We start from the raw sequence: 16,960 nt of genomic DNA on the forward strand, positions 1-16,960 counted from the left end.
TTAAAAACAAAATAACAGTTCAATGATCATCTTGTAAAGTTTAGCTGAAAGAAGGCAATAAATTACAAAAATATGCCATTCGAGGTGTTGCGGAAAATACCTTCACTGAATTCAAATTAGTGGCTCACAATCATAGATTTATAATCGCAAAATGAATCACATTTTTTGCAACTTTTATTTTGAATCTTGTACAAACCTGAAAGGGAAAAACAGAGTGGTTAAAATTGAGTTTCACACATATTTTAGTGTAACATTTGAAGGTTTAACAGGTGAAGATGTGGTTTCAGACCAAATTGGCTTATCCTTAGTTAGTTGTCACCATAATCGATAAGACGGGGAAAAATGTGCATCCTAAACCACTTCAAATGAAACACGTTTACTCTGAAGGTCTGCAAGCCTTATTGTAACTCACTATTAATTCATCCTCCTGATCATTCTGTTGATCTGATCCTCCCTGTTGCCAGCATCTCCTCCCTCCACAAAGTGTGTGGTCTTCTTGTTCATTCCACCACGAGGTGACGACAGTTTGAAGGGCCACAGGAAGTTGTTGGCCGCCTTGAAGTTCTTGCAGACAGTGAAAATCTCATGGATGAGGTCCTCCATACAGATGATGCCGCGTTTGCCTGCGAAAAAATTACATGAAACCAAACATTCCAGAAGGGACACTTGTTTTTAAAACTAATTTCCTTCTAGACAAACAAAAATCTATTACAGAACAGGGTGGGAGGAGTATTCGGGGGGTGCACTAGCATTGTTGAACATTTAAAACACGACCCACCTCACCCTTCCTATTCTGTTGGTGCTGTTCAGTGTCGTGCAACACGGAAGTTAATTAAAGACGAGCAGTTTGGCAGGGGACCAAAGTATTACATTTTACTAGGTCCTGACAAGCTATTGTGGTTTCAGACAGAACTGGCTTAGTTTTAGTTTTTTCACCATTGTCGATAAGACGGGGAAAAAAAGTGTGCATCATCAACCACCAAAGTCAACTACATAGTAGGGCTGGGTGATATACTGAGTTTGTAAGATATATCGATACATTTTTAAACAAGATCTGAATTAAGAAAATATCTTATCGATATAATTTATTTCACGTTATGACCAAACGCCGCTTATTTGTGTTCCTTGATTCTCCTCCACTTCTCACTACCTCGGGCCTCCCCCACTGCACTGACCCACAACAACACCACAAGCAAATATGGAGTCCGACTGTGCCACCAGCAACACATATGCTAGTGACCAACTAGTAAATAAAACCCGAACTTCTGCATACCTGCCGACAACTACGGTTTTACCGTAATGAGTACGGTTTTTGATAATCCATTCCGGTTTACGGCTGCAGTGATAAGACTACTGCATTCCAATAATTCACTAAAAATCGAAGCTACGTAGCTTAACTACATTCCCCAGTAGCTTGGCAGTTTTTAAACAAGTAGCGATTTCTGTAGCTTAGCTATTTTTAGACCCATGTAGCAGTTAGCTTAGCATTTTACAAATAAGAGGGAGAAGAGAAAAAAATGGACTAACGCAAACTCACGGACAGACAAAATACACGTAACAAATCCATGATTGGTTGGTTTACTTATAAGAAAATCCATGATTGGTTGGTTGACTAAGTCACGATTGGTTCAGATTAGGGCAAAACATTACGGACAGGCCAATCAGAGGCAAGATAGGGCGGTTCATCACACCAGGAAGAGAAATTACTACAGACGTGCAAATTCCAAATGACTACCAGAGAGTCGGAGAAGAGGGAATATTCAAGTGGGTGATTTATATATATTTTTTTTAAACTAGTGGAGATGGCAGAGGGATTCTCAACAGATTTTTATTTTAGCAATGTCGACGACGTCCAGGAAACCCTCAATGCGTTTACTTGGCCACATTTCGACAAATGTATGCGTCTGGATAAAACAATGCCCAAAACATTAATTCTAATTGTTTACCATGTAATCCCAAATCAAAACTGCTCTCGACATGAAATACACGTTTAAGAACACGCATGATTGTGGCAGACATGTGATGACTTTTGCCACAGTATAGCCTTTCTAAATCAAATCAACTTTATTTATAGAGCACATTTAAAATTTACCACAGGGGTAGCCAAATGCTACATTTAATTTTCATTGGTGTTTTAAAACAAAGCAGTATCTGACATTTTATTAATTTCTACGGTTTATATTTTGACACTAAATAGTTGAATCATTTTGAAACATAATCAACATGACTGCAATGTTATTTAATGCTATAAATCACAAATGGCTATTCAGATAAAGGAAGTAAGCTAAAAGAATAACCATTGTTTGTACTCTGATCTTTGCCGTTTTTTGGGTGTAAAAAGTTGCCTGATTATGACAAATGTGAAGGTTTTAGCCACAATCTGACCTGTCTGAATGCTGAAATTAATTTAGCGTCGGGGGACTGAACCCCCCACCGGGACTTTGTGTGGCGGTGGTTTGGATTTAAGCCACTGGACGAACAGCAGGAGAATGTGTTTCGTAGGGAGTGTCAGAAACCTGTGGCTACAAAAAGTTCGAGCACAACAAACCTATTCCACAACCTTCAACAGGGACACCCAATAAAGTACCAAGAGTGCATAAACCTGTGGCACGACAGTGGCAGTGCAATCCACGTACCCAGCACTAAAACAATGTACACTACAAGCTTCGGTATCACCCCTTATGAGATAACCAGGGCAATCACATCACATTGCTAAAGATCTAGTCCCCATTTCCACCTCGACGTAGAAATGGTTTATGTTATGTAATTCCGTGCTACTGAAACAGATTATGTGCTATTAATACCCATCTAGACTAACTGGGTTAATAAAATTGTCACTGACTATTTACAGTACAGTTGTCATTCAGTTCAATTTCAGTGAATTTTGCTCAAAAATTTATATCTTTATATGTGTTTTTTCACCGGAAAATATATCGATGTACTTTTCCGTCCATATTGCCCAGCCCTACTGCAAAGTACCAACTGCTTTAATTTTAATAGTGCACACTGATACATTCTTAACTGCAAAAATTCCCAAAAACGAAGTGTGCATTATACCAAGGCTCTTCTCCACCAAAGCGTTGTCTGTGAGGGCAATACGTTGTTTCCTGATCTTCCCAAAGCCACGCTTGTAGATGAGCTCACGCACAGACTTCAGGTTGGGGTATCTGACAGGTTTGACAGAATAATAAGAACTTCAGAAGCAGCACAGCAAGATTGACTTCAAAATGTAAAATAATGTAATATTTGATTAAATATGTGGCTTCAGACAAAATTGGCTTTATTTGGTTTTTCCTTTCACCATGGTCGATATGACGGGGAAAAAAGTTGTGCATCATTAACCACATTGTAAAAATCTTTAGGTAAATACTATTAAAACAAGCAAACATGGGGCATGTGCCCAGTTCTGTCCTGTTTTACATCGTCATTGACCAAGCGATGTAATGTTTTGCAACTTACCCCCAAGCTATGTAAGGTTCTGCAATTCGGAGCATGTTAATTGAAGCCTTGTTCAGCTTGACGAAGACACCATTGAAGATCTGGCGTAGACGGAGCAGTTGCAGAACTTTGCGGACCTTGGGGCTGACACCGTTGATACTGCCAAACAATGATTGGGATCAGTAAAAACATAAAACGAGGTTGCGCACACGTGAAACAAGGACTGTGTGGTTTCAGATTAAATTTGGCTTATTGTAAACATCTGTATCAGCAAGGTCGATAAGTCGGGGAAAGAGAAGTCATCATTAACCACACTTTAACTTGTTATAATTGTGTTTGAACTGCTAACACTTGTTTACACTTTGCTTACCCTCTGATCCTGATGACAAAGGCCAGTTTGGGCTCAGCTGGCACATAGTAGTTTCCTACTTTGCGGGCAGTACGAGACAGGCGGATCTCACGCCTTTCCATCTGCCAGTACTCCTTGTAATACTTTTCAGCTCTCTTGTAGATCAGTTTCCTGGTAACTTTGCGAGACTATGGACACGTAACAAAGGGGTGCATTAATAGCAAAGCATGTAAAACATGCGCAGGAGATATTTAATTAAGTCCAAACCCATTTACACTGAGTGTGAAGTTTAATGATTATATATTCCTTTGATTCAATTACATTGATCAGAACCTGGGGCGTTTGCCTTCCAGAAGATGGTATTGATCAAGAAAAGGAAAACATTTGTTTTACGAATGGCAGACTTTAAATAGTTTAACAGGAACATTTAACGGTAAGTCTGTCTGCTCATCTGTGGTGACATCAAAAAATGGCAGCGAAAAATCACAACGTTCAACTACAGCACGATAATCTAGCCGCAACCCAATTTTCAGCCATTAAGGACGTGGCCGACAGAGGTGACAGCGGAAAAGGTTACGACGGCACATGCTTCTGGAACACAACATGAAGTAACACAGCTAGCAGCAAAGGAAAAGTCATTCCATCAGAAGAGATTACAAAAGATGGAGCAAGATGGCTATGGAAATAGGGAAGCCAGTGGCTAACAAACAGAGATGAGGGGACATACATGCTTCCGCACACCGAGGATGCTGTCCATCGGCGACGCCAGGGCAGAAAACAGATACTTTACTTTATTTTGGAAGTAATTCATTTAAATATTGGTTACTGTAGTTTTATTAAAACTATCCATCCATCCATTTTCTACCGCTTGTCTTTTTTTGGGGTCGCGGGGACTTCAGTATTAATTTTAGAATTCTAAATTCAACTTAAAGTGTTAGTTGCAATTTCTTCAAATAAGATGTGAATGCACTGGCCTTTAATGCTTGTTTACTCGCTTGTATACGTAATTCACTTACAATTAAATCCCTAACAAGAACTAACAGGAATATAAAGAACTTCACCTGATGTGTTCTGTACGCAGTATTTAGTCACACAGCTTGTTATTTTTTTCTGAAAAGTTATATTATTCAATTTTAACTCACTGAATTTATCAGTCTACAACAATAGCATCTTCCTTAAATCAAGTCTTTTCAACTTTACCTTTTTCTCAGCCAGCATCTTCTTGATGCGGACGGCCTTCATGGTGGCGTAGGCCTTACGCCTTTTCAAAAGGCTCTCAGGGACTGCCGGAATCTTTTTTTTTCTACAAGACGACAAATGGCTTGGTAAATATAAGAAATTAACACGATGAATCATGGTGACTCTTGGTCTCCTCGAAACCATTGAGAAATGCTAAATAGCATTGCCAACCAAGTATAGCAAATAGGACAGAAAACATTGATGGCTAACATTGAAATTCGAGACACACGCAGCATGTAGAACATCGAGAACGCAACAAGATGTAGAACTTCAAGCACTCTCTGTTTCAATCTAATTTATGGTCTAGTTGAAGCGACTGAGATGCTAACGAGCTAGCTGGCATTATTGACCGCCACAATTACAGAAAATACCAAAAACATATAGCGATTACAATTTATATTCATTACACGCAACATGTAGTGTAAGTGCATTTCATTCTGTTCGGTCTTCTGCCATAATAATGGCGTCGGACCTGGAAAGACAGCCATGTTGTACTCGGCTACACTGTCTCAAAAGTGGACCCAACAGTAATTACTTTCATTATCCTCGACAATACAAACACAATAGCAGTATTTACAAACTAAAGAGCAGATCCAGATCATTTAGATTGCTTGGATACGTGTTTTAACTAAGGATGTATTAGGATTTGACTGTCGCTGTAGACACTCACTCTGCATCCGCCATGGCGTCCACCGAGAAAGAGGAAGTTCGTTCCGCGCATGTGCATGTTAAGGACTCGAGGACCCAACAAAGCTGTCCTCACCGCTGCCTGATAGGTTTTACAAATCCCAATTCCCAAATATACATTTATTATACATTATTCGTAAAATATAATATGTTAACAAACACGTATTTTGCAATTATATTGAATAATACCGAATGTATAATCAGGTAAAAACGATTATTAATCTGATAATTATTTAGCCAAAATTATACTATGCATTTATTTCAATATATATACACAATTGGGGACTTTAAAACACATTCGTCCTGCATTGATAATTTAAAACTCCAAATTTATAAATTGTCATAAGCTATTTTTTTTAAATTGCAGAATTATTGACACAATTTTGTGTAAAAAAAATAAAAATATGTACACGGTTTAATATTTTTGTATACAACATTTCCGAAGCTATATTATATTTCCCATTCCCCATATTTTTGTGTATATCGTTGTAATTTATTGCCACCTGATGTTTTAAAAATTCTGACGTACGTTCCAGTTATGCAGTGATTTTCTAGAAGATGGCGCTATAGCTTAATTTTAAACAGGTCTGTATTGGAGCGCTGAATTCCAGATAATTTAAAGTATGGTCATTCCATTCCGAAACAAATATTTATTAAGTGTCCATGCATGCTTTAACAATAGTACAGTATTTAGTTTTTAAGCAACTGTTTTGCAGCCAGAACATGCCCACTCCACCTCACAGACGCAAGCATGGTGCAAACGTTGCGCATTTAAGACAAGTGTAAGTGTAAATGTGCGCACTTTGAACGCACTTCAGGTGTACCACTTATCTGGTGGCAGGGTCCTGGCCACATTCTTGAAATATCACGATCACTTTTATGACAAGAACACAAGCAAAAACAGTTTATCAGAACGTAAATACAATGGATCTAGAATTCACTGCAATGAAAATGAAATGTCAACGACTCGTGATCTACTATTTATAATATTGGATACAAATGTCTACTAGAGGAGTGGTTCTCAAAACATTTTCACCAAGTACCACCTCAGAAGACACTTGGCTCTCCAAGTATCAACATAATGACCAACATTAAATTCAGCAGCATAGTAGGCCATAAAGGACATAAGGAGGACAGAGCTGATGCAACACAAAACATAGTAACATAAAACTTAGTTTGTATATAGGCCTACTGTAAATGTGTTTCATCTTATGTACACACACACAGGGCCGGCCCGTGGCATAGGCCGTATAGGCAAATGTTAAGGGCGCCGTCTATCAGGGGGCGCCACGCCAGTGCCACAAATGTTGGAGAAAAAAAAAAAAAAAGTTGGTACTATTATTTCTAAATACAAAAAATAATCCCACGTTAATAAAAATGCAAAGTAAAGCCTATTTAATAGAAATATTATTTGTTACAACATTAAGTTTGGACTGCTGATATCAGACTAATATCAAACTCTGCAGTGTCACCCAACACTAATGTGAGTGCATTTATAGGCAGATAAGTCTTGTACATTATGTGGTAACACTTTAACTATTTGTATTTCTTTTAGGGCCATCCATCCATCCATCCATCCATCTTCCTCCGCTTATCCGAGGTCGGGTCACGGGGGCAGCAGCTTAAGGAGGGAAGCCCAGACTTCCCTCTCCCCAGCCACTTCGTCCAGCTCCTCCCGGGGGATCCCGAGGCGTTCCCAGGCCAGCCGGGAGAGATAATCTTCCCAGCATGTCCTGGGTCTTCCTTGTGGCCTCCTACCGGTCGGACGTGCCCGAAACACCTTCCTAGGGAGGCGTTCGGGTGGCATCCTGACCAGACGCCCGAACCACCTCATCTGGCTCCTCTCGATGTGGAGGAGCAGCGACTTTACTTTGAGCTCCCCCCGGATCTCTAAGGGAGAGCCCCGCCACCCGGCGGAGGAAATTCATTTTGGCCGCTTGTACCCGTGATCTTGTCCTTTCGGTCATGACCCAAAGCTCATGACCATAGGTGAGGATGGGAACGTAGATCGACCGGTAAATCGAGAGCTTTGCCTTCCGGCTCAGCTCCTTCTTCACCACAACGGATCGATACAGCGTCCGCATTACTGAAGACGCCGCACCGATCCGCCTGTCGATCTCACGATCCACTCTTCCCCCACTCGTGAACAAGACTCCGAGGTACTTGAACTCCTCCACTTGGGGCAAGATCTCCTCCCCAACCCGGAGATGGCACTCCACCCTTTTCCGGGAGAAAACCATGGACTCGGACTTGGAGGTGCTGATTCTCTTTTAGGGCTGTCAAACCAAATCCATTAACTTGTGCGATTAATCACAAAAAATTATCGAATTAAACACACAATTTATTTTGAGTCCACATGCTTACCTTAACCATGAATGGTTACCTGAAAGGCAATGTGGGTAATTATATGGTCAGAAATTTCACACCCAAATTGATACATTTTAGATTAAAAAAAATGCCACAAAGGTTTAAGCTAATAAAATGACATGCACTCAAGTAACACAAACGACCTTTACACAGCAGCCCTGACTGAATGAGCATGTATCGGACACTTTGGTCTCCTTGGGCGGATTCTCGCTCATCTATGGACTGGACATTGGCCTAGAACTAGTGGTCAGCCGAGGACGTAGTCAGCTCTTTTGGTTGCTCTGGCCATGTCGCCCCTCCATAGCACGGAGCCTTGCAGAGTTCAGTATGCGGCTATTGATATTGTGTTTTTGTTTTGTTGTTTGTCTATGCATGATGATGTCGTATGTGTGCAATGTGTAATACTGTATTGTAATTTTTTTGTTGTATTTTAATTTTGTAGCTGTTGAAGAAATGGTATCACTGAAGTGGCAGCTGGTTGCATCAGCTCTGTCATCTAATGTATTTTATGTTCTCTAATGTTTATGCCTGCTTTTCATGTGATTTTACCTTATTTTTGTGGAATTTTGCCACATAATTTCTCCATTATGGGAAAGACAAAGTCTATTCTATCCTATCCTATAAAATTGCATTTGTGTCCAAATATTGATTTAAATTATGCAAACATGATTAATCCAAATTCAAAAGTGTGATTAATCAGATTTAAAAAATAAATAAATCATGTGACAGCACTAATTTCTTAGTGTTTGGGTTGCAAATCCTGTGAGTGTATTGTGCGAACCTGACGTTTCATTGTGATGGCGCTAAAGACTCCGTCCGATTGGGTCCGTTGTTGATGGGAGGACTGAATAAATAGCGAGCCCAGATGCGCTCCGGGATGAGACGAGCAAAGGAAGTGAGGAGGAAGCTTCTCATTGTACTGTAAGCTCAAAAGTGTGCGCCAACGTTTCCCTCTCAACTTCAGTGCTCGCTGTTTTTTTCTTTTCTATTCGTTTCCGATTCTCGCTGAGGTCCTTGAAGTAGTCGCTGTTTTCAACGCTGTGTGTTGCAAAAAAAGATCAGCAACCAACACACTCTTTTTCCTTCTTCTTCTTTTTTTGGAAAAATATAATTACACAAAATGATTAACATAATCGCGGAGTTCTTCGTGGTCATCTTGAAGGTGATCTGGGCTTTTGTGACAGCTGGGGCTAAGTGGGTGGTTCGGCCGAAGGAGAAGAGCGTGGCCGGACAGGTGTGCGTGATCACCGGGGCTGGAAGTGGTCTCGGGCGGCTCTTCGCGAAGGAGTTCGCCCGGCGGAGAGCTGTCCTGGTGCTTTGGGACATAAATAGCCAAAGCAACGAGGAAACGGCGGATATGGTGCGTCAGATTTATCACGAATCGGACACGCCGACCTCCAAAGACGGTGAGTTAAAAAAATAAATAAGTGTGAAATATGGCGTTTGTCTTACATTTGCAGCGGGGGAAAATTGTCTTCATGCACTAAAATGTCGACATACTACGTAACCTGCATTACAATACATTGAATATGTGATTCAAGTTTAGCTAACTGTTTGTTCAGGATTTTTTTGCAAACAAAACATTAACATTGGAAAACAAATATTATTTAATGAAAGATGTCCCATTTTGCAACACAGTTTTTGTGTAAAAACCATACCTCCATTAACCGGCCACCGCTTGCCATTCAGGTGGCGTCGAAGAAGTCCCTCCCTTTCAGCCCCAAGTGTACACTTACGTGTGCGACGTGGGCAAGCACGAGAGCGTCTACTCCACGGCCGAGAAGGTGCGTCGAGAGGTGGGCGAGGTGGACATACTTGTCAACAACGCCGGCGTGGTGTCAGGCCATCACCTCCTGGAGTGCCCCGATGAGCTGATCGAGCGTACCATGGTGGTCAACTGCCACGCACACTTCTGGGTAAGGTGACGCGCCACCATCTTAACACAATAAGCACAATTACGTCATACGTCTTAAATCCAAATGCTCAGTGTGCTGCTGATGTTCGTAAATATTTTTTATTGCACATGTAACGCCTCGATGGGTTTTTGGTAATGCTGTCAAATGAGTATTTTTTTCAATCAGATTAATCACAGGTTATCACTCACTTGCATAATTCAAATTAACTTATAAAAGACCCAAATATTTGGGACACAAATGCAATTTTATAGTATTACCTGAATGCACGTCATTTAGTTTCTCAAAACTTGGTGACAGTTTTCTCTAACGATCTGTCGGAGTTTATTATTGGGTGAAATTTGCCAATGAACACAGTCGTCGCTCATCTTTGCACTGATCTATGCATTGACCTGATCACTGACTGTAAAACAACACGCCACCTTTCAGGTAACCAGCCACGGTTAAGTTTTGTGATTAATCTGCGCACATACATGATTAATGCAATATTTTTTTCGTGATTCGATATTTTTATATATTGATTCCAAAGGAAATGGAGAACAAATCAAAAATGCATGGTCCTCCAATATTATATTTCATGATATTGTTTGTGATGGATGCTAGAGTCCAACATTGTATCATCAAAATACAAGAGATCTCTAAGAAGTTGGTTGCACAAATTCTAAACATAATTCCAAAAAATTACCTTTGTCAATCAATTGCAGATTGTATGCATTCAAAATATTACAACTATTCACATGTCTCAGTTCCAAGTTTTCCCTTATACAGAAATTAGTCAGGACCCACCAGTTGGTTGGCATCTGTGTTTGTGTTTCTCTGTTTTTTCTGTGTAAAGTGTAATTCCTTTTGAGTGAGCTCGGTATATATCAGATGGGTAGGTCCAATTGAAAGAAGGTCTTAATGAATGGCGAAAGCCTGTGTGGAGGATGTGGCTCATTAAAGACACAAGCTGCTTTGAATGGACTTAGAACGGGAACCTGTCCACCATCCTTGCTTACGTCAACACATAACAGCCGCCCGCTGCATGCAAATCTTTGTTGAAATACTTGATTAGCGGCTAATTGCGCAGAGAGCTAAGTGGATATTGGATAACATGATGGGCCTGCTTGTGTGTTCGGCCTTGTTCTTGTGTCTAAATGCATAGCAAGAGGTCTCACAAAAATATGACAGCGGGTTTACAACTGGGTCACCACCTAAAAGGCCCCCCTGAGTGAAAGAGTAATCCAGTGAGGCTGATTTAGGATGCAGGAAATTTAATTTTATGAGCAAAGTCGTCATTTTGAAGACGCAGACAATAACTCTTTTTGTCCCTCAGGGGGCGGGATCTGAGATTTGTTTCCAAACGTGTCAGACTGTGTTGCAGAAGTTAGTGAAGTGAATTATATTTATATAGCGCTTTTCTCTAGTGACTCAAAGCGCTTTACATAGTGAAACCCAATATCTAAGTTACATTTAAACCAGTGTGGGTGGCACTGGGAGCAGGTGGGTAAAGTGTCTTGCCCAAGGACACAACAGCAGTGACTAGGATGGCGGAAGCGGGGATCGAACCTGCAACCCTCAAGTTGCTGGCACGGCCGCTCTACCAACCGAGCTATACCGCCCCAAGTTCATGTATGAGGGTGGGAATGGGATGGTTGGAATAGTGTGTGTGTGTGTGTGTGTGTGTGTATGCGGGCGTGTGTGTGAGTTGAGCGGGGAGGGGGGCCAAACCCCTATCCTTGTTGCATTGGACCCTGACAACCTGATATGGAGGCTGCATGGGAGTCACGGAGGCTGATCTGTTTATCCGGCAGTAGTGCACGAACACGCACACACTTACACACATGGCTACAGTTCAGCCCCTCGCTCAATCACTGTTCCTTCGTCTGATGATGCTTTTGTGATCTGTGATGTCTGGGTAATTCTGTACCCGTATACTGTAGGGAACAATACGCCGTATAGTCTGAATCGCTGCTGTGGCGGGAAAAGAACAGGGGGAACGTATGCAGTGTCGGGCCGTGGGTGGGCGAGTCGAAAAGGGTAATGGTAAGCTGCTATTGACCCACTTTATCTGACAATTGGTTTCTTGTCTGTGGATCAGCTTGACAAGATGCCAGGTGACAGGAGCCAAGTTCCGCAGGCTGCATTCCTGCTGTAGCCACAGAAAGGAGGCAGCCAGGCAGAAGGGTCCTACTTGACTGGTTTTATGAGGCCCCCCTTCTTAAAAGCCCAGTGCACCTTTACCCCTCCTGTAGAACCAGACATGTTTATACCTGATCAGGTCTCATGGGAATGGGATTTGGGACTGGCTTTTAGTTCCATCCATTATCTACCGCTTGTCCCTCTCGGGGTCGTGGGGGTGCATTCTCAGCTGCATTCGGGCGGAAGGCGGGATACACCCTGGACAAGTCATCAGCTCATCGCAGGGCCAACACTGATAGACAGACAACGCTTGGGCCAATTTAGTGTTGCCAATCAGCCTATGACACCCAAATGCGTGTTTTTTGGCATTTCCATTGTTAAGTTGTGAAGGGCCCAAGTTTTGGCAACTTTCGTTGGGGCAGCGGTTCAAGGAACCTGCTCGACTCAGTGCAGTCAGTTGATCGATTGAAATGGTCGCCGTTGTAAATCAGGGAGTCTCAAACTCAATTTAACTAGGGGCCGCTGGAGGTAGTCTGGGAGTATTCACTTCAGAACCACGTTTTAACCATGTAACTACATTTGTTAGCACTTCAGCTTTATTTAGGCAAGTTGCTGTGTGTGTGTGTGTGTGTGTGTGTGTGTGTGTGTGTGTGTGTGTGTGTGTGTGTGCGTGTGTGCGCGTGTGCGCGTGTGCGCGTGTCCAGAGCAGGGGTCTTCAACGATCTCCAAACGGACAGAGAGGCGGAGCGGGGACCCTTTCTTATGTCCTGCATAAAATTGTGTTTTAAATTAAACTGGTACCCAAGGTACCTTGTTATTGTGCAATACTAAGATATTCAAATAAAACAGTATAGCGCTGCTAATAGCTAGCTGGCAGCTGGGACGGCGTGGCACAGTGGAAGAATGGCCGTGCGCGACCCAAGGGTCCCTGGTTCAATCCCCACCTAGTACCAACCTCGTCATGTCCGTTGTGTCCTGAGCAAGACACTTCACCCTTGCTCCTGATGGGTGCTGGTTAGCGCCTTGCATGGCAGCTCCCTCCATCAGTGTGTGAATGTGTGTGTGAATGGGTAAATGTGGAAGTAGTGTCAAAGCGCTTTGAGTACCTTGAAGGTAGAAAAGCGCTATACAAGTACAACCCATTTATCATTATTTATTATTTACTGCGCTAATTTCTAGCTATTGTAAATGCCAACATGAAAATCAGTGTATATATAATATAAGTCACATGGTATGCCATTTTTTAACTATACTACAGTGTGTTGGATCAATATGTGTATTTGAAGACATTTGAAGTTGTAAAAAAAACTTTGAGGGAATATGAAATATGATTAAAAAAAAAAGAAAAAAGAAAGTTGAATCAACCAAATATTTCATGACCCTCCTGCAGTACCTCTGCGGAACCCATAGAGGCACACGGAGCCCATGCTGAAGAATTCTGGTCTTGTGGAATTCAAGGTTGCAGGCTGCAACTACACTAAACTATGAAGTTAAGTAGAGGGCCGTGAGTTTGAGACCCATGCTGTTAAGGCAATGTTTGAAGTTACATTAGAACCGTTGTAAAATAAGTAAAGTCCCATTTCCACCAAGTAGTATAATATAGGACCTAATTTTAACATTACTAAAAGGGTGAGCAGGGTACCAGAATAAGGCCCCTTCTACACTAAGCCGCTAAGGTTATGCAGGGTAAATCCCACCTAAACTTATCCTTGTCCACATACACAATGGTCATTTAAGACCCCCCCCCCCCCCCCCCTTAACTTATCTGAACAATATTCAGTGTTGTGGTATTTAAATAACTGGAATCCAGTGTGCTGTGGGGCCCTATTGTAGTGAATCACACCTGAGCCATCATAAATTAATCAAATATTTAATGGACATGTAAAAGTATACAATGTGCCAAAGAACATTTTACAACAATCAAGCTAGGGATCTAGATATCTGGTCAGGACACTCCTCACTCTTTTGCCTTCACCTTCATTGTCCATTCGTTTTTGGTGACTTTATATACTCTGGACCTAGACGTTGAATCCACGACTTACATGGCGGACAATAACTGATACGATCTGCTTTGCCAGTCCAAATGCATTCAATGTTTTCCGTCGTCTTTATTCGACGGCCAGGTAATACAAAGCACACGCTACCTTTTTTATCACATCCACGGGAGGAAGGGACTAAGTTTTTTGGTAAGTAGAATCACAGCTGACCCAGACATTCGAAAGTTCTCTTGCCGTCTGAGATGTGTTGTATCCGAAATAGCTGCAATCGTGCGTTTCCTTCATTTAAGGTAGTCATGTGTGATTTCCACAAGCGTCTGTACATTTAGAAGAAGGAGAAACACGGGCATGTCTGGATGACTCGTGTAAATGTAACTTAGATATTGGGTTTCACTATGTAAAGAGCTTTGAGTCACTAGAGAAAAAGCGCTATATAAATATAATTCACTTCACTTCACTTCACTAAAAAATTGTCCGAGGAGGGGGACCTTAAACAATAGATTAGTGAAACGAGGCTTAGGCTAAATAATTATTAGTTTAAGGGGTTATCCGGCTTAGTGTAGACATAGTCTAAGTGATCAGTACCAGTCTTTGGTGGTCTTCTGTCAGGTGAGATGTTTGTGAAAAAGCGAACTCTGCCATTTTCTTGCTTCATTATGTCCTGGAGAAGTCAGCCTAATTATTAGGCCATCTGGCCCGACTCGGGGCGCCAATATTTTGTTCATATTCCTGTCGGTAATGCAGCCTGACATCCCAGGTGCGAGCAGCTTTGTGCAGACCAAGTGCAATTAGGTGGTGCGGCGGGGCGGGGAGGGAGCCACCCGACATAAGCCGAGGAGGGCCCTGTCTTGTGTCTGCGGGTAATTTAGCGGAACAAGAGGAACGCTGAGGCCCAATTACGACCCAGCTCTGATGTAAGACACGAGCCCCCCGGTTGCCTTCACACATTTTGTGTCCGATAGGTCAGCAGAGGTCACGGCTGCATGCCGGGAGCTGCCATGAGAGGCAGGACAGACGCTGGTGTTTTTAGTTGGAGCCATCCAGTTCCTGCTTTCCAAAGTTCTCAAGTGGAAAAGGGCATATGTTCACTTAATGCTACACTTGCACGCAACATCCTCCCTCGTCCACCCGCCATTCTGGCTCGCTCAGACCACCTCGATTATCAGTTTGAAATTTATGCCCTGGAAAAGTGCAGATGTTGGGAGTCTTGAGTAGTTCCACCTAATGCTTCCACGTTTCTTTACCTGGCCAAACGTCAGCAGATGCTGCGTTTCAGTCTGGTCTGATGCGGGTTTAACGAGGCCGTCACTCCCCCATCTGTGTGGATTCCCGCTATCTGGTACCACGCTCCCTCTAGTTCTGTTTACAGAGGGTGGATTTCTTTGACCAGACGTCCCAACTGCTTTTATATGACAGGCTTACTGAAAATGAGAAATAAAATGAATGTATTCCTTTTTCAAGCTTTATTCTCGTAATAATACAATCATTTATCACCCTCAGGGACCTGGATTTTTAGTTCACAACATTCCAAAATGTGAGAGGGGGACAAAAATAAGTTATTGTTCGCTATGGCGGCGCATATCTGCCTTGAAGAGATCAAGCACCACTCCCAACAAAAGGCATGCTGGTTGTTTTTTGGACCTCCTGCTGGGAGAGTGATTGGTCAGTTCCTATGGTGGCAGTCACATGTCACACCTGCTGATTGGCTCCCGCTGTGGGCCTTGGATGGAAGACAACCCCCACCCCCAGGCTTGAAATGGATGGGAAAAATCCATAGCCTCATCAGTATGTTTGGTTAGCCCACATAGGAGGCCCTTTGATTTTTGGAAAAAAATGAAACGATTTCATAATGGATTTCTGTAGTAATGCATTGAGAAGAAGTGCATGGACATTTGCATATAATGAGCATAACATGCATGTTGAATTTTTCTTTTTTGAAGCTAAACTGTACTAGTGAGGCTGATTTGTAGGTGGAAGATCCAAGGGAAGTGTCCTGCATTTTCTCTGAAGTGGACAAAACTATTGTCCAATCAGAGGAATAGCACTTGAGTTTGTTAGCTTTTTATAGCACACGTTGTTTGAATAAATCAGTGCATGGATTTACAGTAAACTGTGCAGGCAAACTTGCTAAAAAGTGAGCCTGAATCGTGTGGAGGTAGAGGGAGGTTTGTGCTTTGCGTTGTCACCGGCCCTTTAGTGCTCGACGCAACAATGGGCATCAGATCTGTGTGGGAAAAGAACACACTGCACTGTAGCATGCACATGCACACACACACACACACACACACACACACACACACATCGCATACCTGCTTGTCATGAAAGTGGCGGGGGCGGACGGGCAACACCTCATCCTTTTTTTCTCAGCATTTCACACCTGCCAAAAAGAGAGAGAGCCAACTTTTTTTGGAGATTCCAGTATCCGCTTGTTATGATTTGAGATGCCTCTTTGTGCGTTGCCATGGAGAGGAAGAGGGAGACGCAATCAAAGGGCAATGACACAAGTGAACTAACCTTCTTCTTCTACTCTCCTTTATGCCCCACCACCCCCTTTTCCAGACCACCAAGGCGTTTCTCCCCAAGATGCTGGAGCTGAACCACGGCCATATTGTGACGGTTGCCAGCTCCCTTGGTTTGTTCAGCACAGCTGGAGTGGAGGTTAGTATCACAACGCAGCACATGCACATTGATGGTTCCCACCATCCCCAAAAACTGCTCTTTTACACCAAATCCAAGCACCCCAGGGATTGGTAGTGGGGATCCAGCCCCCTTTCTCTTGTTGCCCCCACGCCGTTAAATTAAGGGACACAGATGAGCATTAGGGAGCCTCTTATAGATTCTTCTATGTG

General features: G+C 42.5%; 2 protein-coding genes, 1 long non-coding RNA gene and 4 other non-coding genes across 8 annotated transcripts in view; 1 reads left to right on the top strand and 6 right to left on the bottom strand.

Moving 5' to 3' along the window:
* Positions 1 to 156: 156 nt before the first annotated feature.
* Positions 157 to 5,792, bottom strand: rpl7 (ribosomal protein L7). 2 transcript variants are annotated; one of them, XM_061965634.2, is made up of 7 exons: positions 5,697 to 5,792; positions 4,988 to 5,090; positions 3,809 to 3,975; positions 3,460 to 3,597; positions 3,058 to 3,167; positions 413 to 623; positions 157 to 196 (listed from the first exon to the last, which is right to left on the bottom strand). In XM_061965634.2, the coding sequence occupies exons 1-6, from the start codon at positions 5,708 to 5,710 to the stop codon at positions 415 to 417; spliced, it is 741 nt and encodes a 246-aa protein (XP_061821618.1). In that variant the 5' UTR covers positions 5,711 to 5,792; the 3' UTR covers positions 157 to 196; positions 413 to 414. The 2 variants fall into 2 exon arrangements, with proteins under 2 accessions (XP_061821618.1, XP_061821617.1); XM_061965633.2 differs by having other exon boundaries at positions 157 to 623.
* LOC133609947 (small nucleolar SNORD12/SNORD106) lies at positions 275 to 363 on the bottom strand. Its single transcript, XR_009815807.1, has one exon. It is a non-coding gene; the product is annotated as a small nucleolar SNORD12/SNORD106 (small nucleolar RNA).
* LOC133609945 (small nucleolar SNORD12/SNORD106) lies at positions 894 to 983 on the bottom strand. Its single transcript, XR_009815805.1, has one exon. It is a non-coding gene; the product is annotated as a small nucleolar SNORD12/SNORD106 (small nucleolar RNA).
* On the bottom strand, positions 3,256 to 3,348 carry LOC133609944 (small nucleolar SNORD12/SNORD106). Its single transcript, XR_009815804.1, has one exon. It is a non-coding gene; the product is annotated as a small nucleolar SNORD12/SNORD106 (small nucleolar RNA).
* On the bottom strand, positions 3,663 to 3,754 carry LOC133609946 (small nucleolar SNORD12/SNORD106). Its single transcript, XR_009815806.1, has one exon. It is a non-coding gene; the product is annotated as a small nucleolar SNORD12/SNORD106 (small nucleolar RNA).
* Positions 5,793 to 8,938: 3,146 nt separating the features above from the next.
* LOC133609750 (retinol dehydrogenase 10-A) overlaps positions 8,939 to 16,960 on the top strand; it is a 16,905-nt gene continuing 8,883 nt past the window's right edge. The window contains exons 1-3 of the mRNA XM_061965632.2: positions 8,939 to 9,486; positions 9,770 to 9,996; positions 16,671 to 16,769. Coding sequence (XP_061821616.1) covers positions 9,201 to 9,486; positions 9,770 to 9,996; positions 16,671 to 16,769 — 612 coding nt within the window. The 5' untranslated portion in view covers positions 8,939 to 9,200. The remainder of the gene's footprint in view (positions 9,487 to 9,769; positions 9,997 to 16,670; positions 16,770 to 16,960) is intronic.
* LOC133609752 (uncharacterized) overlaps positions 13,876 to 16,960 on the bottom strand; it is a 5,033-nt gene continuing 1,948 nt past the window's right edge. Inside the window, exons 2-3 of the long non-coding RNA XR_009815769.2 lie at positions 16,421 to 16,488; positions 13,876 to 15,532 (exon numbers count right to left, since the gene is read on the bottom strand). This is a non-coding gene — a long non-coding RNA (uncharacterized lncRNA). The remainder of the gene's footprint in view (positions 15,533 to 16,420; positions 16,489 to 16,960) is intronic.

This window comes from Nerophis lumbriciformis, linkage group LG07 (genome assembly GCF_033978685.3).
Source record: "Nerophis lumbriciformis linkage group LG07, RoL_Nlum_v2.1, whole genome shotgun sequence".
Lineage (NCBI taxonomy): Eukaryota > Metazoa > Chordata > Actinopteri > Syngnathiformes > Syngnathidae > Nerophis > Nerophis lumbriciformis.

Bases quoted from the DNA above. Each gene is read 5' to 3' on its own strand.
- rpl7 (XM_061965634.2), bottom strand. The intron at 3,598-3,808 runs GTAAGCAAAGTG...ATTGTTTGGCAG, and splicing joins TTTGTCATCAGGATCAGAGG to TATCAACGGTGTCAGCCCCA. The intron at 624-3,057 runs GTATAATGCACA...ATTTTTTCGCAG, and splicing joins TTTGGTGGAGAAGAGCCTTG to GCAAACGCGGCATCATCTGT.